The 18,742-nt window shown below is 35.9% G+C and overlaps 1 protein-coding gene and 1 pseudogene across 3 annotated transcripts; one reads left to right on the top strand and one right to left on the bottom strand.

Annotated features, from left to right (window-relative positions):
• Nucleotides 1–588: 588 nt before the first annotated feature.
• Nucleotides 589–16,828, bottom strand: LOC114291088 (pyruvate kinase 1, cytosolic). Of its 2 annotated transcripts, XR_003639283.2 has the most exons (17): nt 16,611–16,821; nt 16,143–16,239; nt 15,215–15,312; nt 14,823–14,978; nt 13,074–13,151; nt 12,476–12,607; nt 8,339–8,419; nt 7,618–7,689; nt 7,442–7,531; nt 7,089–7,233; nt 6,551–6,639; nt 5,486–5,581; nt 5,264–5,331; nt 4,935–5,034; nt 3,202–3,357; nt 2,244–2,303; nt 589–961 (listed from the first exon to the last, which is right to left on the bottom strand). XR_003639283.2 is itself a non-coding variant. In XM_028235122.2 (16 exons), the coding sequence occupies exons 1-16, from the start codon at nt 16,677–16,679 to the stop codon at nt 809–811; spliced, it is 1,584 nt and encodes a 527-aa protein (XP_028090923.1). In that variant the 5' UTR covers nt 16,680–16,828; the 3' UTR covers nt 589–808. The 2 variants fall into 2 exon arrangements, 1 of the variants encoding a protein (XP_028090923.1); XM_028235122.2 differs by lacking the exon at nt 3,202–3,357 and having other exon boundaries at nt 16,611–16,828.
• LOC145797047 (5-methyltetrahydropteroyltriglutamate--homocysteine methyltransferase pseudogene) lies at nt 8,882–10,084 on the top strand (annotated as a pseudogene). The gene has a single exon (XR_014338007.1). The product of XR_014338007.1 is annotated as a 5-methyltetrahydropteroyltriglutamate--homocysteine methyltransferase pseudogene (transcript).
• Nucleotides 16,829–18,742: the final 1,914 nt, after the last annotated feature.

Below are 18,742 nucleotides of genomic sequence, written 5' to 3'. Positions count from 1 at the left end.
GAAAAACTAGTCACATTCAGGTAATTTTTCATGAAATTGCAATTGGGTAGCAAGCTCGTCACATAAACCAAACCCACATTTCAATTGCTCTCTCTAACAGACACATTGCAAGATTTTTTTTTTTTTTTTTAAAAAAACACCGTTTAACAGATTCAGTCTGATCTGAACTATTGATTTGGTCAGATTTTTATTAGTTACATTTTTAATTCTGATTTTAAAAATGGTAAAAATCAAAATTATTTGTCTAGGTTTTCGGGCACTAGTTACAGTTCTAAATGGAAACAAATTATATTTGTTTATTATTATTTTTATATATAAAAATAATAATATAAAAATTCATTGTAAGACTTGAACACTAGTTTTGATGGTGAAATTGACAATCAAACTAATTATTTTTAATTTGTTTACAAACATAAAACATATATCATGTTTATTGTTACATAAAATTTTTAGAACCGAACCAAATCAATTGCTATGATTCAATTTCATAGATTGAATAGTTTGATTACGATCCTAATTTTTTTGGAATTGTAGAAACCAGTTTGGTTTCTAATTTACTTTAAAACCAGACCAATCCGATCCATGAACTGTAGCAAACCAAATTTATTGATAGAAGTCATTGTACAAACATATTGAGTAGTTGAAAAGACAATATCATATCATGCTTAATATTTCAATTAGGAAAGATGGAACCATCTGCTGGTGCACTCTTAATACATGTGCTATATTTGAACTCAGAAATTGTTTAGCCTGAGTTTTCAAACATGGAAAGTATATTCAAGATGAGGGTTTGGTACAATACAAAGGTCTAATCTTCAAGCTCAATAATCTTCACAACAGATGAATCACCAACTTTCTGGCATATCACAACCCGGTCGTGTGACTTTATAACACCAGAAGCCTTGCCATGATCCAACGCAACCTTTAAAACCGACTCGTTTGTTGCGCTTGTAGACTCAGCCTGCAAGATCAGAGTATATTCTGTAAGTTCGAGTGGGTTAAAAAAAAAAAAAAAACTCATGCTATGTTTGAATGAAGAGGAAGAAATGAAAGTGAAATAAGTAAAATTAGCCTGTTTCACTTAATTTCGTCTTATCTTCTTCCTTTTGTTTTCTTCCCCTCCACAAATCCATTACCCAAAACAGAAAAGGTTAAATCAACAATATTTATCCGTTCCATATAGGACGAGTAAGAAATTAAGCTGTTCCATATTTAACCTGTTCCATATATTGATACTCCAAAAAAAGAAAGCAATTTCTACTTTGGGATGGTTATCACGATATGTGGATCCTCCACATCAGAAATCTAAAGGCTAAGTTAACGTAATATCCATTCCAGTTTAATCTGTCTAAGCTGAATAGGACTAAGAATATTGCCAACTTGATAAAAAACAAGATTTTCTTTCTCCAAAATGGTATTCTTCTGCAAATAACTTTTTAGCTTTACTTTGCATAGGCACTAGATGGACTTGACAAGTAGTTCTAGGTCAAGAGGCTAAAACAGTTCTATTTTTAAACCATGAGGCACAAAATTCTCACAAGAATATGAAGCCCAAACCTTTCTTTCTGGTTAAGTCGGAGAAGAGAATAAGAAATTTCCATTCTAGTTGTGTAAGTCACATTAACCTCATATTTCTAATTATTATACACAAACCCTTGCATTTTGGACTGTTTTGAACCTTCCTTGATATGTTCTAGTCTCTAATTTACTTCAATCTCATGACCATGGATGACATTGATGCTTTTGTCCCAGACATCAAAAGGTTAAAAATGACCATTCAACAAAATCTAACCTCTAACTCAAATATTAGACAAGTAATGCTAGGGATACCAGATTTTCTATCAAAAGTTTTACTAAATGTCTCACATGGGTGTGAGTCTCACATAAGTGTGGGGTCCACACCCATGTGAGACGTTTGGTAAAATCTTTGGGAGAAAATTTGGGACCTCTACCATTCTTCATATTAGACAGGTCATCTCATCTATGTTAGTGCTCACAATTTGACTAATAATTCTCTATTAGTATTATATGGTTAACGGAAATCAAAACGATATCTCAGTGATAGATTAAGAAATTCTGCAGGCCCATCAAAATGCTAAAATTAGATTGTCAAGGATGAGAATGTAGATCTATATCTAAGGGCAGTAACTTAGTGCAAAATTGCAAATAATGCCAAAAGGCTAATTTCACATGCCTATTATTCTACACAAATATGGTGCCTATTAACTTCAAATAGAACTTACTGGATGCCGAGGATCTGCCAGCAGGGGAAAAAGACCTCTGACTAAAAGTGATTGCCTTGCCTGCCCGTCACATCACGTAAAGGAAAAGATTGCAATAATGAGTTACAAATTCAATTTGACGACAAAATGCATAAAGGAAAATCTCTGTTGATTAAATGAATTGATCAATAGAACAAGACATGTGAAACACAAGCTTTTTGACAACTACAAGTGACAGATAGATTGTTTGTGTGTGTGTATGTGTGTGTGTGTGTGTGTGTGTGAGAGAGAGAGAGAGAGAGAGACAGAGTTCTCCATAGACTTGAGGACTCATTCTAGACACCTGCCAAGACACATCAGAAAATGGTTGAATTTCTCCAAGTCAGGTAGGTACTCCCAGCCTCGGTCATGGGGTTACGGTGTATGTGTTCTATGCTTATTTTTGTTTGAACCAAAAGAAATGCAATTTTTCATATCTTCACATATCAGGAAAAGAAAATAAGAATCCATTGCACCTGCATTTGTGTAAAATTTAGTAAAAGTGGAGTTACAGAAGAAAGCATTGGACAATGGGTCAGATATGGTCTTATTTTTTCAGCAATAATTCCAAGCAGCGTAGAAATTCAGAGAAATGTTCTGGACATTTAGATTATCCTGAAGCATTCGATGTGTGATCCCTTAAAGCATTACCTAATATAATGATGAAACTGTGACAAAAGCACAATAATTTCTTCCCATGTGTACTTAACCGATGAGAGTGCCAGGGCATCCCAAAGATGGTGTCCTCAAAGGGATCATAAGAGGCACAACTAAATATGGTAGCAGAATGATAATCCACAAGACTGAATACCTACTCTAAAGAAGGCAACTCTCTTCCCGCTTACTCATTTCATAGCTTGGAACATCATCAGATATAGCATCAAGAAGGAAATCTATAAAAAAAGTTAAATTAAATTCATACATGTAAACAGGTTCCAACCTCCACAGTACTGTGTTAACTTCATCCACAGTTTTGGAAGCTTCATGAGCAGTATAGTCATTAGGATAAATGATGTCACTGAATCAGCACGATAGCACTGGAGGTGGATGAGGTGAGCACAGAAACGGTGTTAAACCTCGGGGTTGTATCATGGGGCTGCAGTGGTAGGTATGTTAAACATGGGAGATTGTATTGGAGAAGCTGCAGCGGGTCGACGCCTTTCTCTAAGACCAGTCAAGGTGTAGATCCCTTTGACGAGGAGAGGATGAAGCACCGCAACAAACCCTCATTTCTAGTCTCTAAGACACAAGTACTCTAGTGACCCTAAGCTAGTGTTCTGGGAATTCCATGACAAGAGTGTGCCCACCCAATAACAAGGGGCTATGTCCGTACATAGCTTAAAAAATAGGAACTGATTGGGTGCATAGCCACCTGGTGTTCCTGGAAGATTGGATAATTTTCTGCTGAGTAGAGGTTGGTGCCAACTCCTGATCTAGTTTGGCATGTCTGTATCAGGGTTCCCTTTGTTGAAGTATGCACTGGAGGTGTGTGCTTGTTTGGAGAGATGCTCGACCTTGACAAGTCAAGATGGGGCATGAGCCGTGTGGGAGGGTGTACTCGGTTGGACAGTGAGCGCACCTACTACTTGATGATAGGTACTTGGAGCAGAGTACATGCTCAGACAGGAGTTGTTTGACCAAGTTAAGGGTGTCAAACATATCCACAATGAAGAAAGTGGCGCACTTGGGTGGAGATATGCTTAGCTGAGATGAGCAGTGCCTTGGGTGCACTAACAAATGTCCGGTGTTCCTGGAAGATTGGATAATTTTCTGCTGAGTAGGGGTTGGTGCCAACTCCTGATCTAGTTTGGCATGTCTGTATCAGGGTTCCCTTTGTTGGAGTATGCACTTGAGGTGTGTGCTTGTTTGGAGAGATGCTCGACCTTGCCAAGTCAAGATGGGGCATGAGTCATGAAGGAGGGTGTACTCAGTTGGACAGTGAGTGCACCTAGTACTTGGTGATAGGTACTTGGAGCAGAGTACACGCCCAGACAGGAGTTGTCTGACCAAGTTAAGGGTGTCAAACATATCCACAATGAAGAAAGTGGCGCACTTGAGTGGAGATATGCTTAGTTGAGATGAGCAGTGCCTTGGGTCACCAACAAATGTCTTGGTCCTTTTGCCTGGGCTTAAGGGCTAGAGCACCGTGTGCACTATCCTCAGCCAGCCTGAGTGGACCTCAAAGGGGAGCATGTTCTTCGTCCAAAACCATTGGAGGTGTTGATGTGCATGGCTCGGAGAGATATCATGGAGTGGCTCAACTCGCAACGTGGAGTGTCAGATGTATGTACCCGCGATTGCTTACTACAAAATTATTTGTTAGAGGAAAATGCTAACCACCGCCCAAAGTCAGATGTAGGTACCCACAATTGCTTACTACAGAGTTATTTGTTAGAGGAAAATGCTAACCACCGCCATTGGGTGGTGGTTGATGTTGGTATATGAGCAAAAAAGTGTATTGAAATATGTGAAAAGTGTATAAAAATATACATATATAAGTGTATGGAATTATGTGAAACATGTATTGGAGTTCTAATTTTTTTGACATTATGATCCTTAACCAATGCCTAGCAGGCAGTGGTTAGCAAGACTCTTTGTTAAAAACATTAAAAAATCAGGAAAACCAAACTTGCAGCAGTGAAAACTTCACGTAAACCCAAGCACATTGTATACCTCAAAAGCACCAGTAAATGTCCAGCGGAGTTGATTTGTCTTGAGACGAGGTATGACAACAGATATGACAGGCATTGTTGGCCTATACTTCGCAATCAATCTGCAATACTGGTGCTATTAATCAATGTAGTACTCATACATGCAAAGGAACGAATATGAAAATTTGCATTTAGGTTACGCATTAATGTGGAACATCAAATCCAGCATATTACGGCTACTGTTTTCTAAAGAGATGAAGCAATAATCTAAAGAAAATTACTCACAATATCCAGCCCATTAATAATTGCATTTAAATACCACAATGAGTAAAAAAAGAAAGAAAGAGGAACCTCGCAGCTCTTCCTGTAGAAGTGAAACAAATGATAACAGATGCCTTCACCTTGATTGCTGCTCGTACCTGCAGATTAAAGAAAACAGTAGGTGTAATTCCAAAATGAGGAACACACTTTTCCAAAGCACCTTCCCTTGGTCAAATTGCAGTCCACTGAGGGGCCATCTTCATATGGTAAATTTAAGTGAAAAGACAAAAGTCAGATCTACAAAGCAAATACCGCAGATGAAGCAATAGACTCCAAGTGACTCATTGGTTCTCCAACATATTTGACAGTCTTCTTAAAATACAGATCTTGATTGTAAACCTTCTCTGCCTGAATATACATTTTAATTTAAAAACGACAACCCATGAGATAACATCAAAATAGATAATAATTGATTCAGGAGTCAAGCATGACTTTTGTTCTGTTAATAAAATATTTCAATATCCTGAACATTGGGATCATTAGCGACAATTTACATCCATAGAAATAACAAGTTCAATTTCTTTTTAACATAGATACTAGCAGTGACACTATCAGAAATGAGCATCTAACATCAACACATTATGAAATGAATATAGCTAGCACAAACCTTAGCTGAATCTGCATGAACATGAATTTCAACAAGGGAACTGGGAAACAAGATTTCACATAGCCAAACCCAACATTTGTTCTCTCTTAAATTTACCAACAGAAGTATTATACAAATAACACTTTGAGATTTCAACCAATAACTATGTACTCGTCTCACTTACTAAAAAGAATGTCTAGTTTACTTCCAACAGATTAGCATCTATACTAGAATTAGTTAGGTTCTACATCAACATAGAAAGGGAAATCCAGAAATAGAATCCTTATTAAGCATGCAGGGTAGGGACAGACACTAGTGTGGCAGCCATTTATTACAATGTTTTTCTGGACTTAAGAAGTTTCTAAAGATAGATGAAAAGATTTCCAAACACCAACATGGAAAACATGGGCACTGACAAAAGATTGCGTCAACATCATATGGAGAAATAGACTGAAAATGCTTTGAACATATTCATAGAGAAGACAGGCCTAACAGAAGATGAAACTATAATCATTTTAGGTATCGAATTAGGGAAGAAAAATGTCCCAGGGGCTTGGGCAGTGCTAAGAAGGAAACTGGCGCTGCAAGGACCTTGGATTAGAATATTAGGTAGCAGCTGAGAAATTCCTGAGAGAGACAGAGAGAGGATAGTTTTCCTTCAGATATGGATATTTATTTGCACCATTAAGAGGGAAAAAGAAGTTAACAATAGAAAGCAAGGAAAATCCTACCTCGGCACAAATTTTACCAACAATGGAAATAGTCTCAACAGGGTACAGTCCACGCAGGGTCTCTGCTCCTAGAAGAATTGCATCAGTACCTGAACCAAATAAACAATGAAAGAAAACATAAGATCCCAAAATTCATGCCTCCATGAACTAAAAATTGATTGTGACTTACTAAGAAAAACTGAAAGTGGAAGTAATGCCATTAATAGCCACAAATGGTTATGCACTTCCAAGAAAGAAACCATCCAACATACTCCCTCTGTACCAATTTGTTGGTCCCTTTTGGGGATTCCAAATTTTTAAGGGGGCATGCAATCATTACACTTAAATTTAAATTTCAAAATATTTTTCCACTAATGCCCCTATCTTTCCAAATTTTTAATATATTTATAATTACTCAAAAGGGGTAGTTTTGGAAAATCAAATATTTTTTACTTTGACTTTTCAAATGGGACTATCATTTGGGGACATCCCAAAATGGAATAGTGGACCAACAAAATGGGACGGAGGGAGTATCATATATTAGAAAGCTAAAAGTTACCATCCAATACAGCATTTGCAACATCAGTTGCCTCAGCACGAGTGGGTCTTAGATTGTCCGTCATACTGTCCACAACACGAGTAACCACAGCAGGCTTTCCAGCCATATTGCACTTGTAAACAGCAGCTCTTTGAAATAAAAATACCTGAATTTGATAAGGAATTTAACCACAAAAATCAAGTTAGAATCTTAGAGAATGTTCACTAACAGATGTGCACATTCAAAAAGAGAGAAAATACATATATGCAATTAATGGCTTGTTCCATCACCATCAAAACAGCCGTGCAACTTTAGTTTGTTTTGGCAGCCAAAAGGATATTAGGAATTTACTATGTCCAAATTTCAAAGCTGACCTTCTCTGGTGGGAGATCAATCCCCAGATTTCCACGAGAGAGGATAATGCCATCTGCCTCTTGTAGAATCTCATCAAAATGTATTAATCCCTGTAAGAAAATTAAATTCTCATTTGCAGAAGTAGAATGCTGAATTGAAAAAATTTTTGAGGAATCCTAGTCACTGTGAATATCACCTCTATATTTTCAATTTTAGCAAAAATTTGAGTTTGACTGAGGTCACCCAATTTCGAAAGGTATTCCCGAGCCTGTAGGACAAGAAAACCAGATAAGTCAACACTTACTGTGTAAACACTATATATAATAGGCAGTCTATACTATAAAGCTATGTCGCATGGACTTGCATACAGCTCATATGGATGCTGGGTATGGATATGTATCTAAGTGTCCGATTCATCTAATTCCCACAGCTGTTGCGTGAAATCAGGGTTCTTCAAGTGGAGTAGATTTCTAGACGAATAAATTATCATTTTCTACCTCGTCCTCTGTTGTCATAATCAGTGGGGCAAATGGATTTTCCCAGCCAAGTTGGATATGAACAGTCAGAAGAAATTGATCTGTCCGATCAAGTGCTGCCGACACAGGCAGGACAAAATATTCATATTTTTTAATATACTTTTTTGTTTAATATTTTCTAAGGTAAAATGACATTCACAAGGTGGCATACACCATTTCTTGCATAATATGGGAGTTTTACACATAATTTTATGTCAACTCGAATTATGAAATATGCTTTCTCGGTGAATGTCCAGCTACACATGTCAAACACATCCCATACTCTTCCTAACCCAAGTGTCGAGTGTATAAGTACATACATTTAGGAGAGTCCATGCAACATAACTATGAAGAACGATGGTAATATAATAGAACAAGACTGGTAAGAGGAATAGTCCTTACATGTCGAACATCTTCCGCATGTCGTGTATATGACAGTGAAAGAAAGTCTATATTGTTCCGCACACCCCAAGTGCTAATAACCTTGAAATTGGTCAGTAAAATATAATGCAACCACTTGTTAAGAAACAAAAGTAAGCAGAAAATTTTCTAGCAGTAAAAATTCCAGCAATTTTACATGGCACCATTTGAAGTTTACAGAGTAAATATATGTTAAAATTCACCTACTACACACCTACCACTACCACCTACTACACACTCACCTACTTCACCTACTCTCCACCTACTCCTCACCTACTCCATACCTACTACACACTCACCTATTCTCTTCCCACATCCTCTCTTCTATATATAGGAATCATTGTAACAATTACAAATATCAATCAATAATATATACAATTTATTCTCTATCTATCAATTTATTTTACATGGTATCAGAGCAAGGTTAACAACCTAGTCATTCTGCTTCACCGGCGGGCAGCAGTCTCACCTTGGCCGTCCGCCGGACCTCTGCACATATCTTCACTCCGCTGTCACAAATTCCATAACTGAACCGAAACTCCGCCTTCCTCCGCCTTCACTCACCAAGAACCAGTCGCAGATTTCTCTCTCTTCCGGTTCTACCTCCTAAAGAAAAATGGCCTCCCACATCGTTGGATATCCTCGCATGGGCCCCAAGAGAGAGCTCAAGTTTGCATTGGAATCCTTCTGGGATAAGAAGAGCAGTGCTGAGGATTTGAAAAAGGTCGCAGCCGATCTGAGGTCTTCCATCTGGAAGCAGATGGCCAGTGCTGGCATCAAGTATATTCCTAGCAACACATTCTCTTACTATGATCAAGTGCTTGATACAACCGCGATGCTTGGCGCTGTTCCCCCTAGATATGGTTGGACAGGTGGTGAGATTGGGTTTGACACTTACTTCTCCATGGCTAGAGGAAATGCCTCTGTACCTGCTATGGAGATGACCAAGTGGTTCGACACCAACTACCATTTCATTGTCCCTGAGTTGGGACCTGAGATCAAGTTCTCATATGCTTCCCACAAAGCTGTTGACGAATATAAGGAGGCTAAGGCGCTTGGAGTAGATATCGTTCCAGTCCTTGTTGGCCCTGTGTCCTATTTGTTGCTCTCAAAACCTGCAAAGGGTGTCGAGAAATCATGTTCTCTTCTCTCCCTCTTAGACAAAATCCTTCCAATCTATAAGGAAGTTGTTGCCGAGCTAAAGGTCGCTGGTGCATCATGGATTCAGTTTGATGAGCCCACCCTTGTGAAGGATCTTGAATCTCACCAATTGCAAGCATTCACTGCTGCCTACTCTGAGCTAGAATCAGCTTTGTCAGGCCTGAATGTTATTGTCGAGACTTACTTTGCTGATGTTCCAGCTGAGGCATTTAAAACCCTCACCAGCCTGAAGTGTGTCACTGGTTTTGTTTTTGATCTGGTTCGCGGAGCACAAACTCTTGATTTGATTACAAGTGGATTCCCGTCAGGAAAATACCTCTTTGCTGGAGTGGTTGATGGAAGAAACATATGGGCCAATGATCTTGCTGCATCTCTCAGCCTGCTGCAGACTCTTGAGGGCATCGTGGGTAAAGACAAGCTTGTTGTTTCCACCTCTTGCTCACCACCTCTTGCTCACCATTCCACATTTTTGAAGTGAATAGTGCTGGTGGGCCCTACCACTAGCCAAAGCAATTTATAATCCTGATTTCTCTCTTCTTTCCACCGAATTCCACTCAATTTGTCTCCACTCCTGTTTGCATTTTTCTCTTTTTTTTTTTTTTTTCTTTCTTTTGCCTTTTCTTATCATGACATCCACATGAGTTTGTCCCTCTCTTTCCTCCGTTTGCTTTCAAAATTAAAATTTTTTTTTCTCCTTTATTTATTTTATTTTATCCAAAAAAAAAAAAAAAAACCTTCTATTCATTCAATCTCATTTTTCTGCTCAGTCTTGTACCTTCAAGCCATTTAGATTTGCACAATACACTCATTTTATTTCTATCGGGACTTCGCCCTGATCACTATTCTACACCAAAAAAAAAAAAAAAAAAAAAAAACCACAACAAACAAACACAACCACAACACAACAACCACACCCACAGTGGGATTTTTCTTCTCTACTCTACTGCAGGTCTCTTCTTCTTACTTTTTCTTGGGTGTCCCGTGCCAGTCCGGTCTCCGTGCTTCCTAGTCCGCCGAGCACGTTTACTCCCCCCTGCTCCTCCACTGCAGCATATGGCGGACCTCCAAATCGAAACATTACGGTGGCCTTCCGCTTCAGCTCCTTGTTTTCCGTCTTTAGCACACTTATCTCTGCTCGCGCATCCTTATACATGCGTTGGAGCAGAGCCAGCTGGGCGTTTAACTGCTGCACCTCATTTGTCCTGCTCTGCAGCCGGTGCGACAAGTTTGTGACCGCAGTCATGGTTTCCACGCATGACTTCAAAGTATACTGATTGGCCTCAATATCAGTTTGCACCGCCATTTTTTGCTCCACCGACCGCATCGGAAAGTTCAACGGAGCAAAACCAGAGGCGCTTGGTTGAGGTTCCAGGGCCACCACACCGGTTATCTCTCTTGTTGACTCGTTGAGGTCTGGAAAGAGAGTGAGCAGACTACAGGATGAAGAGGCCATTTTCTGGGCAACCGAGTGTTACTGAGTGTTTCAAGATTTGCAGCTCTTAGAGACAATCTCTCAGAAAACGAATATCCCTCTCAGAAAATGAAGAGTTTTTTCAGAAGTTTTTTCACAAGGTTTTTTTGTCTTCGCTTCTGCCTCAAGCACAGCCTCCGCCTCGGTTTATAAAGACCCTGACGACGAGGCAGACACGCGCATCATGCGCCGCTCGGCGCTCGACGCCAACCTGGGCACACCTTTTGATGGCACACCTTTTGATGGCACGTCTTTTGATGGCACGCCTTTTGATGGCACGCATTTTTATGGATTGGGCACGCCTTTTGATGGCACGCCTTTTTTGACCGATAGGGCACACCTTTTGAGGGTACGACTTTTTTATGGGTCCGACAAGACTCTGTAAACTGTCCCGACATTGATTCCGGTTAGCTCCTTTAGGGGTCCGACAAGACTCTGTAAACTGTCCCGACATTGATTCCGGTTAGCTCCTTCATGGGTCCGACAAGACTCTGTAAACTGTCCCGACATTGATTCCGGTTAGTTTCTACAAGGGTCCAGCAAGACTCCGTAAACTGTCACAACAACTGTCACAACATTGTCTGCTACAACGGTCCGATATGACCCCATAAACTGTCTTCTACATCGGTTTGACACCGCCATCCAGTGTCCTCTACACCGTTATGACACCACCATACAATGTCCTCTACAACGTTATGACACCCCCATACAGTGTCCTCTACAACGTTATGACACCACCATCCAGTGTCTTCACCAATGGTCTGACACGACCATACAGTGTCTCCTATCCTCTTTTATTTTTATGTATTTTCTTGTTTTGTTACTCTCTCCAAACTCAAGTTGGTTAGTTCCTATCCCCCTTGAGTTTGCGGGGGCTGTTAAAATTCACCTACTACACACCTACCACTACCACCTACTACACACTCACCTACTTCACCTACTCTCCACCTACTCCTCACCTACTCTATACCTACTACACACTCACCTATTCTCTTCCCACATCCTCTCTTCTATATATAGGAATCATTGTAACAATTACAAATATCAATCAATAATACATACAATTTATTCTCTATCTATCAATTTATTTTACAATATACTTCAATATCTACAATGAGCCATGATTATTCACTATTAAAAGAGTTCTAAGATGTTCTCAGTAGGCCATAAAATTATTTAATGAGAAAAACATTTAATACCACAGATCCATAAGACAAAAGCATCAACAGCGATCTTCAGAATATGAGAATGAAATAAATAAGTCACTGCCAGAAGATATACAACCAAGCAACCAGATCAAGCAGTTAGATATCTACAAAATACTGCTTGACAGTGATGCTTCCTTTCGGGTAACATCCCAAAATCTGCTATATAAGAGATGCCAACCCTTTACCCACCAGATTTTGCTGCAGTGGCATAGCTTAACATGAAAGCAATGGGCCTGATTTTGTTAACAGGAAGTATCTGGTGCAAATAGAACAATTTACCTCCTTATCTTTGTCGGTAAGGGTAGGAAGATCAATGCGAATTTGAGAGACATGTAATGTATATAATGGCCCAGACAAGGTAGCAGAGTTCTTTATCAGACAGACCACATCTTCTCCATTCACTTCAGTTACCTGCATCACGGAAGTGGAACTTCTTGAAATATAAGGAAGTCTAAAAATCAAATTTAAAATGCTTTATCGAGATTGAAACTATGAAGTTTTATTAAATGCCATAGTCAATTCTTTGTTCTTATTGGATCACTAACAAGTAAACAGAATTCAACCCACAACTATCTCTGTTATTGGCAAAAATAACACGACACATCTCTAAAGATGCCTTACTCACTGAGCCATGATAGCATTACCCAACTGGCTTACAAACATAACTTCATTCTGATCTTCCATAAAAAGATGACTTGTAATGGGGAGGGCAAGAGCACTGACTAATTTGTTATATTCCCAAAAAAATGGCAAGAATAACAGAGCAGGTGAATTGACATACCTAGCTAAATAAAAACAAAAATTTTGTCCAGTCAACAAAGATAAGGTATATTTGAATCAAGTGGATAACCAATACTATCTACCTATGTTGCCATACCTCTAGCCAGACAGAAGTTGTTTCACTTCCTGTGAACAAGTACTGGCCAATAAAAATAGTGTCTCCAGTCTTCACTGCCTGCAAAAATAAAATTTGGATTCAGATTATGATTACATTGACAAATTAGTGAACATAGAAATAACAGCATAATAAAATGAATATATGAGCACTAACTAACCTGCAACATACTTTCATTACAAAGTCTAAGAATAAATGCAGTAACCAAAAACAGAACCCAGGGGAGTAACCTATGAAGGATACAGATACAAGATATGTATACAATATGACATGGATACGGATACGAATACAGACATGGATACAAAGATACGACAAAATCTAAAAAATTAGAAAAGGGTATGGCTAGGATGCAATTGTAAATATATATATATATATATATAATATTATACATAAGCTCAAAAAATGATGAGAAACCATTCTTTAAGAATTAGGTATTTAGTTTAAGAGCCAATAGCCAGTTTACTTCATAATTTTCAGTAGATCCTATAAAAATTTCATTTCAGTATCAATTTTAAATTGATTATATTACATGTGTAGTTTTCCCTTTCACACTTAAAAGGTTATATGCTAAAGTAATGTACACAATTTTACTTTTTAATTGTTGAAATATGATTTTAGTATTGTCTTCTCTAAGAATTAAGTGAAGTATTGGAAAGCTATTTTTGCATTAATCCTAACAATTGTACTCTAATACTATGCAAGAATTATTACATTCTCAATTTTATAATAGTTCAGATTCATGACCCAGAGTATCCAAAAAATATTTGATACTTCTCAAAATTGAAAGAAAATTACAGATACATTAAAGAAGTATCGAATACATATCCGTGAGTATTTGAGGAGTATCGGTACCCAATACAGATACAGATACAGATACGAGTACGACTCCCTCCTAGAAATATCCATGCTTCATAGGTTGTTATAGACATAACAAGGAAAAGCTTGTCCTTTCGTCTAATAGGGCAATAAAGGAATTCCCAACAACTCAAGTACCATAATATGGCTGCATTACAGATCAATAGTAAATAAAATGAACTTATTTCTCCATGCTAACAGTTTAAATTAGAAGTAACCCAAAATAGCTTGACAATCAACAATGATAGCATAAGAAGAAAACTAAAGTGAAAAACAAAAAATACAATTAACAATTAACAGATGAGATTGTTTTGAACCAAATAAGATAGCATCTTTATCTATTCTTTCTGGGTTATGCTAATAATAAATCTCATATAGGCAGCTCATGCACAGGTGAACAATATGTGTCAAACCAGATTTGGTCATATGTTTGGTCTAAGACAAACCAGTCAATAATACCTTTCAAACCCAATCATAAGCAAAAGAAAGTATTTCAACTTCATAATTGTCAAGACAGGCAACAGCAAAGTGTGACTATCACAGCAGCCCAAATCAACATTGACAAACGAAAGCATCATAAACACAAATCCCAATAACATCCCAACAGCACAGATGTAATGTCAGAGCTGGTTGAGATATTGACAGGTGCCATATTGAACACCTGTCAAAACTCCATTAGAAAAGTATAAAGTATATGTGCCAGTAATATCCAATTCGAAGCGTAAATATGATGTTTCTTTTGACTTTCAAGTAACTTCTCATGTGTAGGCAAGGCACACGTGTAATTTAGATTCAAAATATTCCGACAAATCTCAAGCATCTAAAATTCAAACACTTGATAAAACTATACTAGAGACTCTTAGTGAAATTTCTTACATTCGATAATCCCCCAAAATTTATTGGCAACAGATTTGAAGTGGCATCTTTGTTTTGATCAGGAGTTAGAACAACCAAGGAATCTTCTTTAAGAGAAACAGGATGCTCAGTTTTATTAACAACTTGCAACTCAGGACCCACTGTGTCTAGCATAACCTAGAAAATAAGAAGATCATGAGATGATATGAGAGAATCTGCAAATATATCTGAAAAATAAAATAAAACAAAATAAAATAGTAACCAAAATTAGCAGAACATCTATACTTATGTCACAAGGAAGGTAAAATAAATAAATAACAAAATTAACAATTTAAGTGGAAGGATTAGTGTCCAGAAAAACATGAGTTAATAATCAAGACCATGAAGTATGAATATAAGAAAAACAAGCTTACTGCACAGAGCTTCTTTGTACTCTTGATAGCAGCCTTCAGATTTTCCAGAGTCTCCTGATGATATTCAGTTTCACCCCACGAAAAATCAAACCGTGCCACTAGAAGATTAAGAGAAAAAGGGTGAAATCAGACCCAAAAAAAAAAAAAAAACTTCTCAAATTCAACCTGGGAGATTAACCTTACTCGATTTTTGGCCAACATGAAAACTGACAGAAATGAGAAAATAAAATTCAAACCTATGATGTGATTGGTTAACCCAGGAAAAGAAAAGGAATTCAAACAGTAGGGAGATAATCTTTTTTCCCCTTACAGTGAGATGCCTAATATTGGAAAGCATTTGCCAGGTTGGCTATTTCCGATGAACAAAATCACTAATCTGTAATTTTGGCACTTGGGTTTGGGTTGGTAGGATGTTCTAGTTGGTTTAGTGAGATTGTTATTGGATCTACGGAGCTTGATGTGTCAAGGTCACTTTGGAGCAGAGATCAAGTTTGGTAAAGCTCATGGTGGACTCAACTGTACGTAAACTTAGGTAAGAAGTTGTAATTCCTTCAATTATGCCTTATAACCATTTGATTCAATAGTAGATTATTTTTTGGCTGCTGTAATCGTGATTTTCATCAAGTGGGAGAGTTTCCCATAGAGTTTCCCCGTTAATTCTTAAAACTCAAGTTGATTGTTTTATATTAGATGACATTAATGGAATTGATGGATTAATTGTCTAGAATTCAATTAATCACTTGCTATTTTTTTCAAATTGGTTGTCATTTCATTTGCTTAATTGACCTATTCACCCCCTTCTAGAAGATAATTTTTTCTCCTTCATCATATTTAGTATATTTTCTAATCATAGGAGAATTTATATGTAAAAACTTTCACAAAAAACAAAAATAAAAATCGAAATTGAAACATAACAAATGAACAGTACCAGACATTCCAGCATTCAAGCAGCTAGAAATAATCTCCACGGATCGTGATTTCGGACCGAGCGTCCCAACGATCTTTGACAGTGCTGGAAAAAAACTCTACAGAAAAAATTCATCCAATACATTACGTCAGTAAAGGATCAAACACACCTCTGGATCAACAAAGTTTGTGCCGACGATCATAATAAAAAATAAATAAATAAATTATGTGTTTGTGTGTGTACGTACATGTACGAATTTAGAGAAAACACGCAAACAAACACGGACTCTTGGAGATTTTTAGGACCTAGTTCATTTTAAATTAGCAAATTTAATAATTTAAAAAAAATAAAAGTAGCAAAACTACATGAAAATATCTGAAAAATTCAAATTCAAATTGATCATAAAAAGGGAGTATAAACACAAAGAAACATGTAGATTAGAGTAGTAAGGAGAATAGAAGTGAGATCAGTGGGATTTGCGTAACATACAGGCTTGGAAGGCTCGAGGATTGAAGCCATCCGTACAGGTTCTTCGAGAAGCAAGTGATTCGAATGCATTTTGGATCAACAATTACTGGTCTCTGTCTCACAGATGAAGAACAAGAACACTTTCACGATCGGATTGACCTGATAGGAGAAGGGAGAGTGAAGAGAGTTCAGTTAATAGTAGTTTATTTTATTTTGCGTAAATTGTAAATACACCCTTCAATTTTATTTAAACTATAAATTATTACTATAATTTAAAAAATTACAAATATTTCTTATTCAAAAATTTATTTAACAAACCTGTTTGGAAATAGACTATTTTAGGGGCGTTTAGTTATTTGAATTTTTGACTATTTTAATTTGATTAAAAAATTATGTTTAGGATATTTTTTTTGTAATTAATTTGATGATTGTAAGAAAAAAAGTGAAATTATTATAAGTTTGACATAACATTTTATTTTATTGATTATTTTAATCTATTTTGGCCCAATTTGGCAAGATGGTTAAAAGTTCTAGCTTTTAATCTATTTTTGGTCATATCACCTCTTTTAATTTTTTACACATTTTTTTTCAAAAAAAAAAAAACTAAAAAGTCAATTTTTAACCATCTTTTCAAAACACTTTTTTATCTTAAGGCCTCGTTTGGGAACATGCTAATTTAGTAACTTTTTGACTATTTGACTAAAAAGGTAGGTAAAAAAAACTTGTATGTTTGGGATGATTTTTTGGCTAATTACGAAAAGATGTGCAAAAAGTAGAAAAAAAAGATAATATTTGACTTTTTGGTATGAGTTGTTGACTTTTTGGCTAATTTAGTAACTTTTTGGCTAATTAACTAAAAAAGGAAGTCTCCAAACGGGGCCTTATTGTCTATTTTAGCCAAACAAGCCTAAGGCCCCGTTTGTTTCACTGGATATAAAATGGAGGATATAATATGATGTGGGATTTAGTCAGGATATATAATGAATAGGATATAGGTATTGGATAGTATATCCTCCAAGTCATGTTTGTTGACTTGATATATAAGATTGAATATATGTTATGCATGTTCGTTTTACAAAATATATTGTGGGATATAACAAGTAATTTCCAAGATTGCCCTCATAATATTATATTATATTAAATTAAATTAAATAATATTATATTATATTAAATTCAAAATTTATATTAAATTATATTATATTAAACTCAATTCAATAATATTATATTAAATTAAATTAAATAATATTATATTATATTAAATTCAAAATTTGTATTAAATTAAATAAAATTAAATTCAATAATATTTATATTAAATTAAATTCAATAATTATATTATATTAAATTAAATTAAATAATATTATATTAAATTAAATTAAATTAAATTCAATAATATTTATATTAAATTAAATTAAATTAAATAATATTATATTAAATTAAATTCAATAATTATATTATATTAAATTCAAAATTTATATTAAATTCAAAATTTTATATTAAATTATATTATATTAAATTAAATTCAATAATATTATAATAAATTAAATTAAATTCAATAATATTTATATTATATTAAATTCAATAATTATATTATATTAAATTCAAAAAAATATATTAAATTATATTATGTTAAATAGACAAAAGGGTAAGTTGAATTTTTTACATCATATCCCAACTAAGGGGATATGATATAATGGGGGGTGGTATTGTATATCCTCCACTTTTTGGGGATATACAATCCTACCAGTTATTATATCCCCTTCAAAAAAAAATTGTAAACATGGAATATATGAATCCCACTGGATATAATATCCAATCTCAATCTTCATATCCCCCAATCAAACAGAGCCTAAGAGTAACTAAAAAAATAAAATTTATAACTATCCTTTTATATAATGATAAAATTATTTAAATTATTAATTGATTTGATGATATATTAATAAAATGGAGCTATTTGTTAAGAAATTAAAAATTTAAAAGCACGAAATATAATTATTAAAATTATTTTAAGTGTATTTGTAATTTTTTTTTTAATATTTCTGGAATTTTTAAAAAGGATAGGGAAAAAGCGTTGGCCACACGGGTTTGTTGGATCACGTGCACAACACTTTCCATTGTGACCATATAGGCACTTTTGTCTCGATATTTTAGAAGGA

Source organism: Camellia sinensis, chromosome 8, assembly GCF_055761805.1.
Source record: "Camellia sinensis isolate YWXY chromosome 8, ASM5576180v1, whole genome shotgun sequence".
NCBI lineage: Eukaryota > Viridiplantae > Streptophyta > Magnoliopsida > Ericales > Theaceae > Camellia > Camellia sinensis.
Note: the sequence above shows the minus strand (reverse complement) of the source record. Positions and strands in the feature narration are given on the sequence as shown.

Coding starts and splice junctions, on each gene's coding strand:
- LOC114291088 (XM_028235122.2), bottom strand. CDS start 16,679: ATGCATTCGAATCACTTGCTTCTCGAAGAACCTGTACGGATGGCTTCA. Junction 12,608..13,073: donor CAACTTCTGTCTGGCTAGAG/GTATGGCAACAT, acceptor TCCGTGATGCAG/GTAACTGAAGTGAATGGAGA. Junction 8,420..12,475: donor TTACCGACAAAGATAAGGAG/GTAAATTGTTCT, acceptor ACCAATTTCAAG/GTTATTAGCACTTGGGGTGT.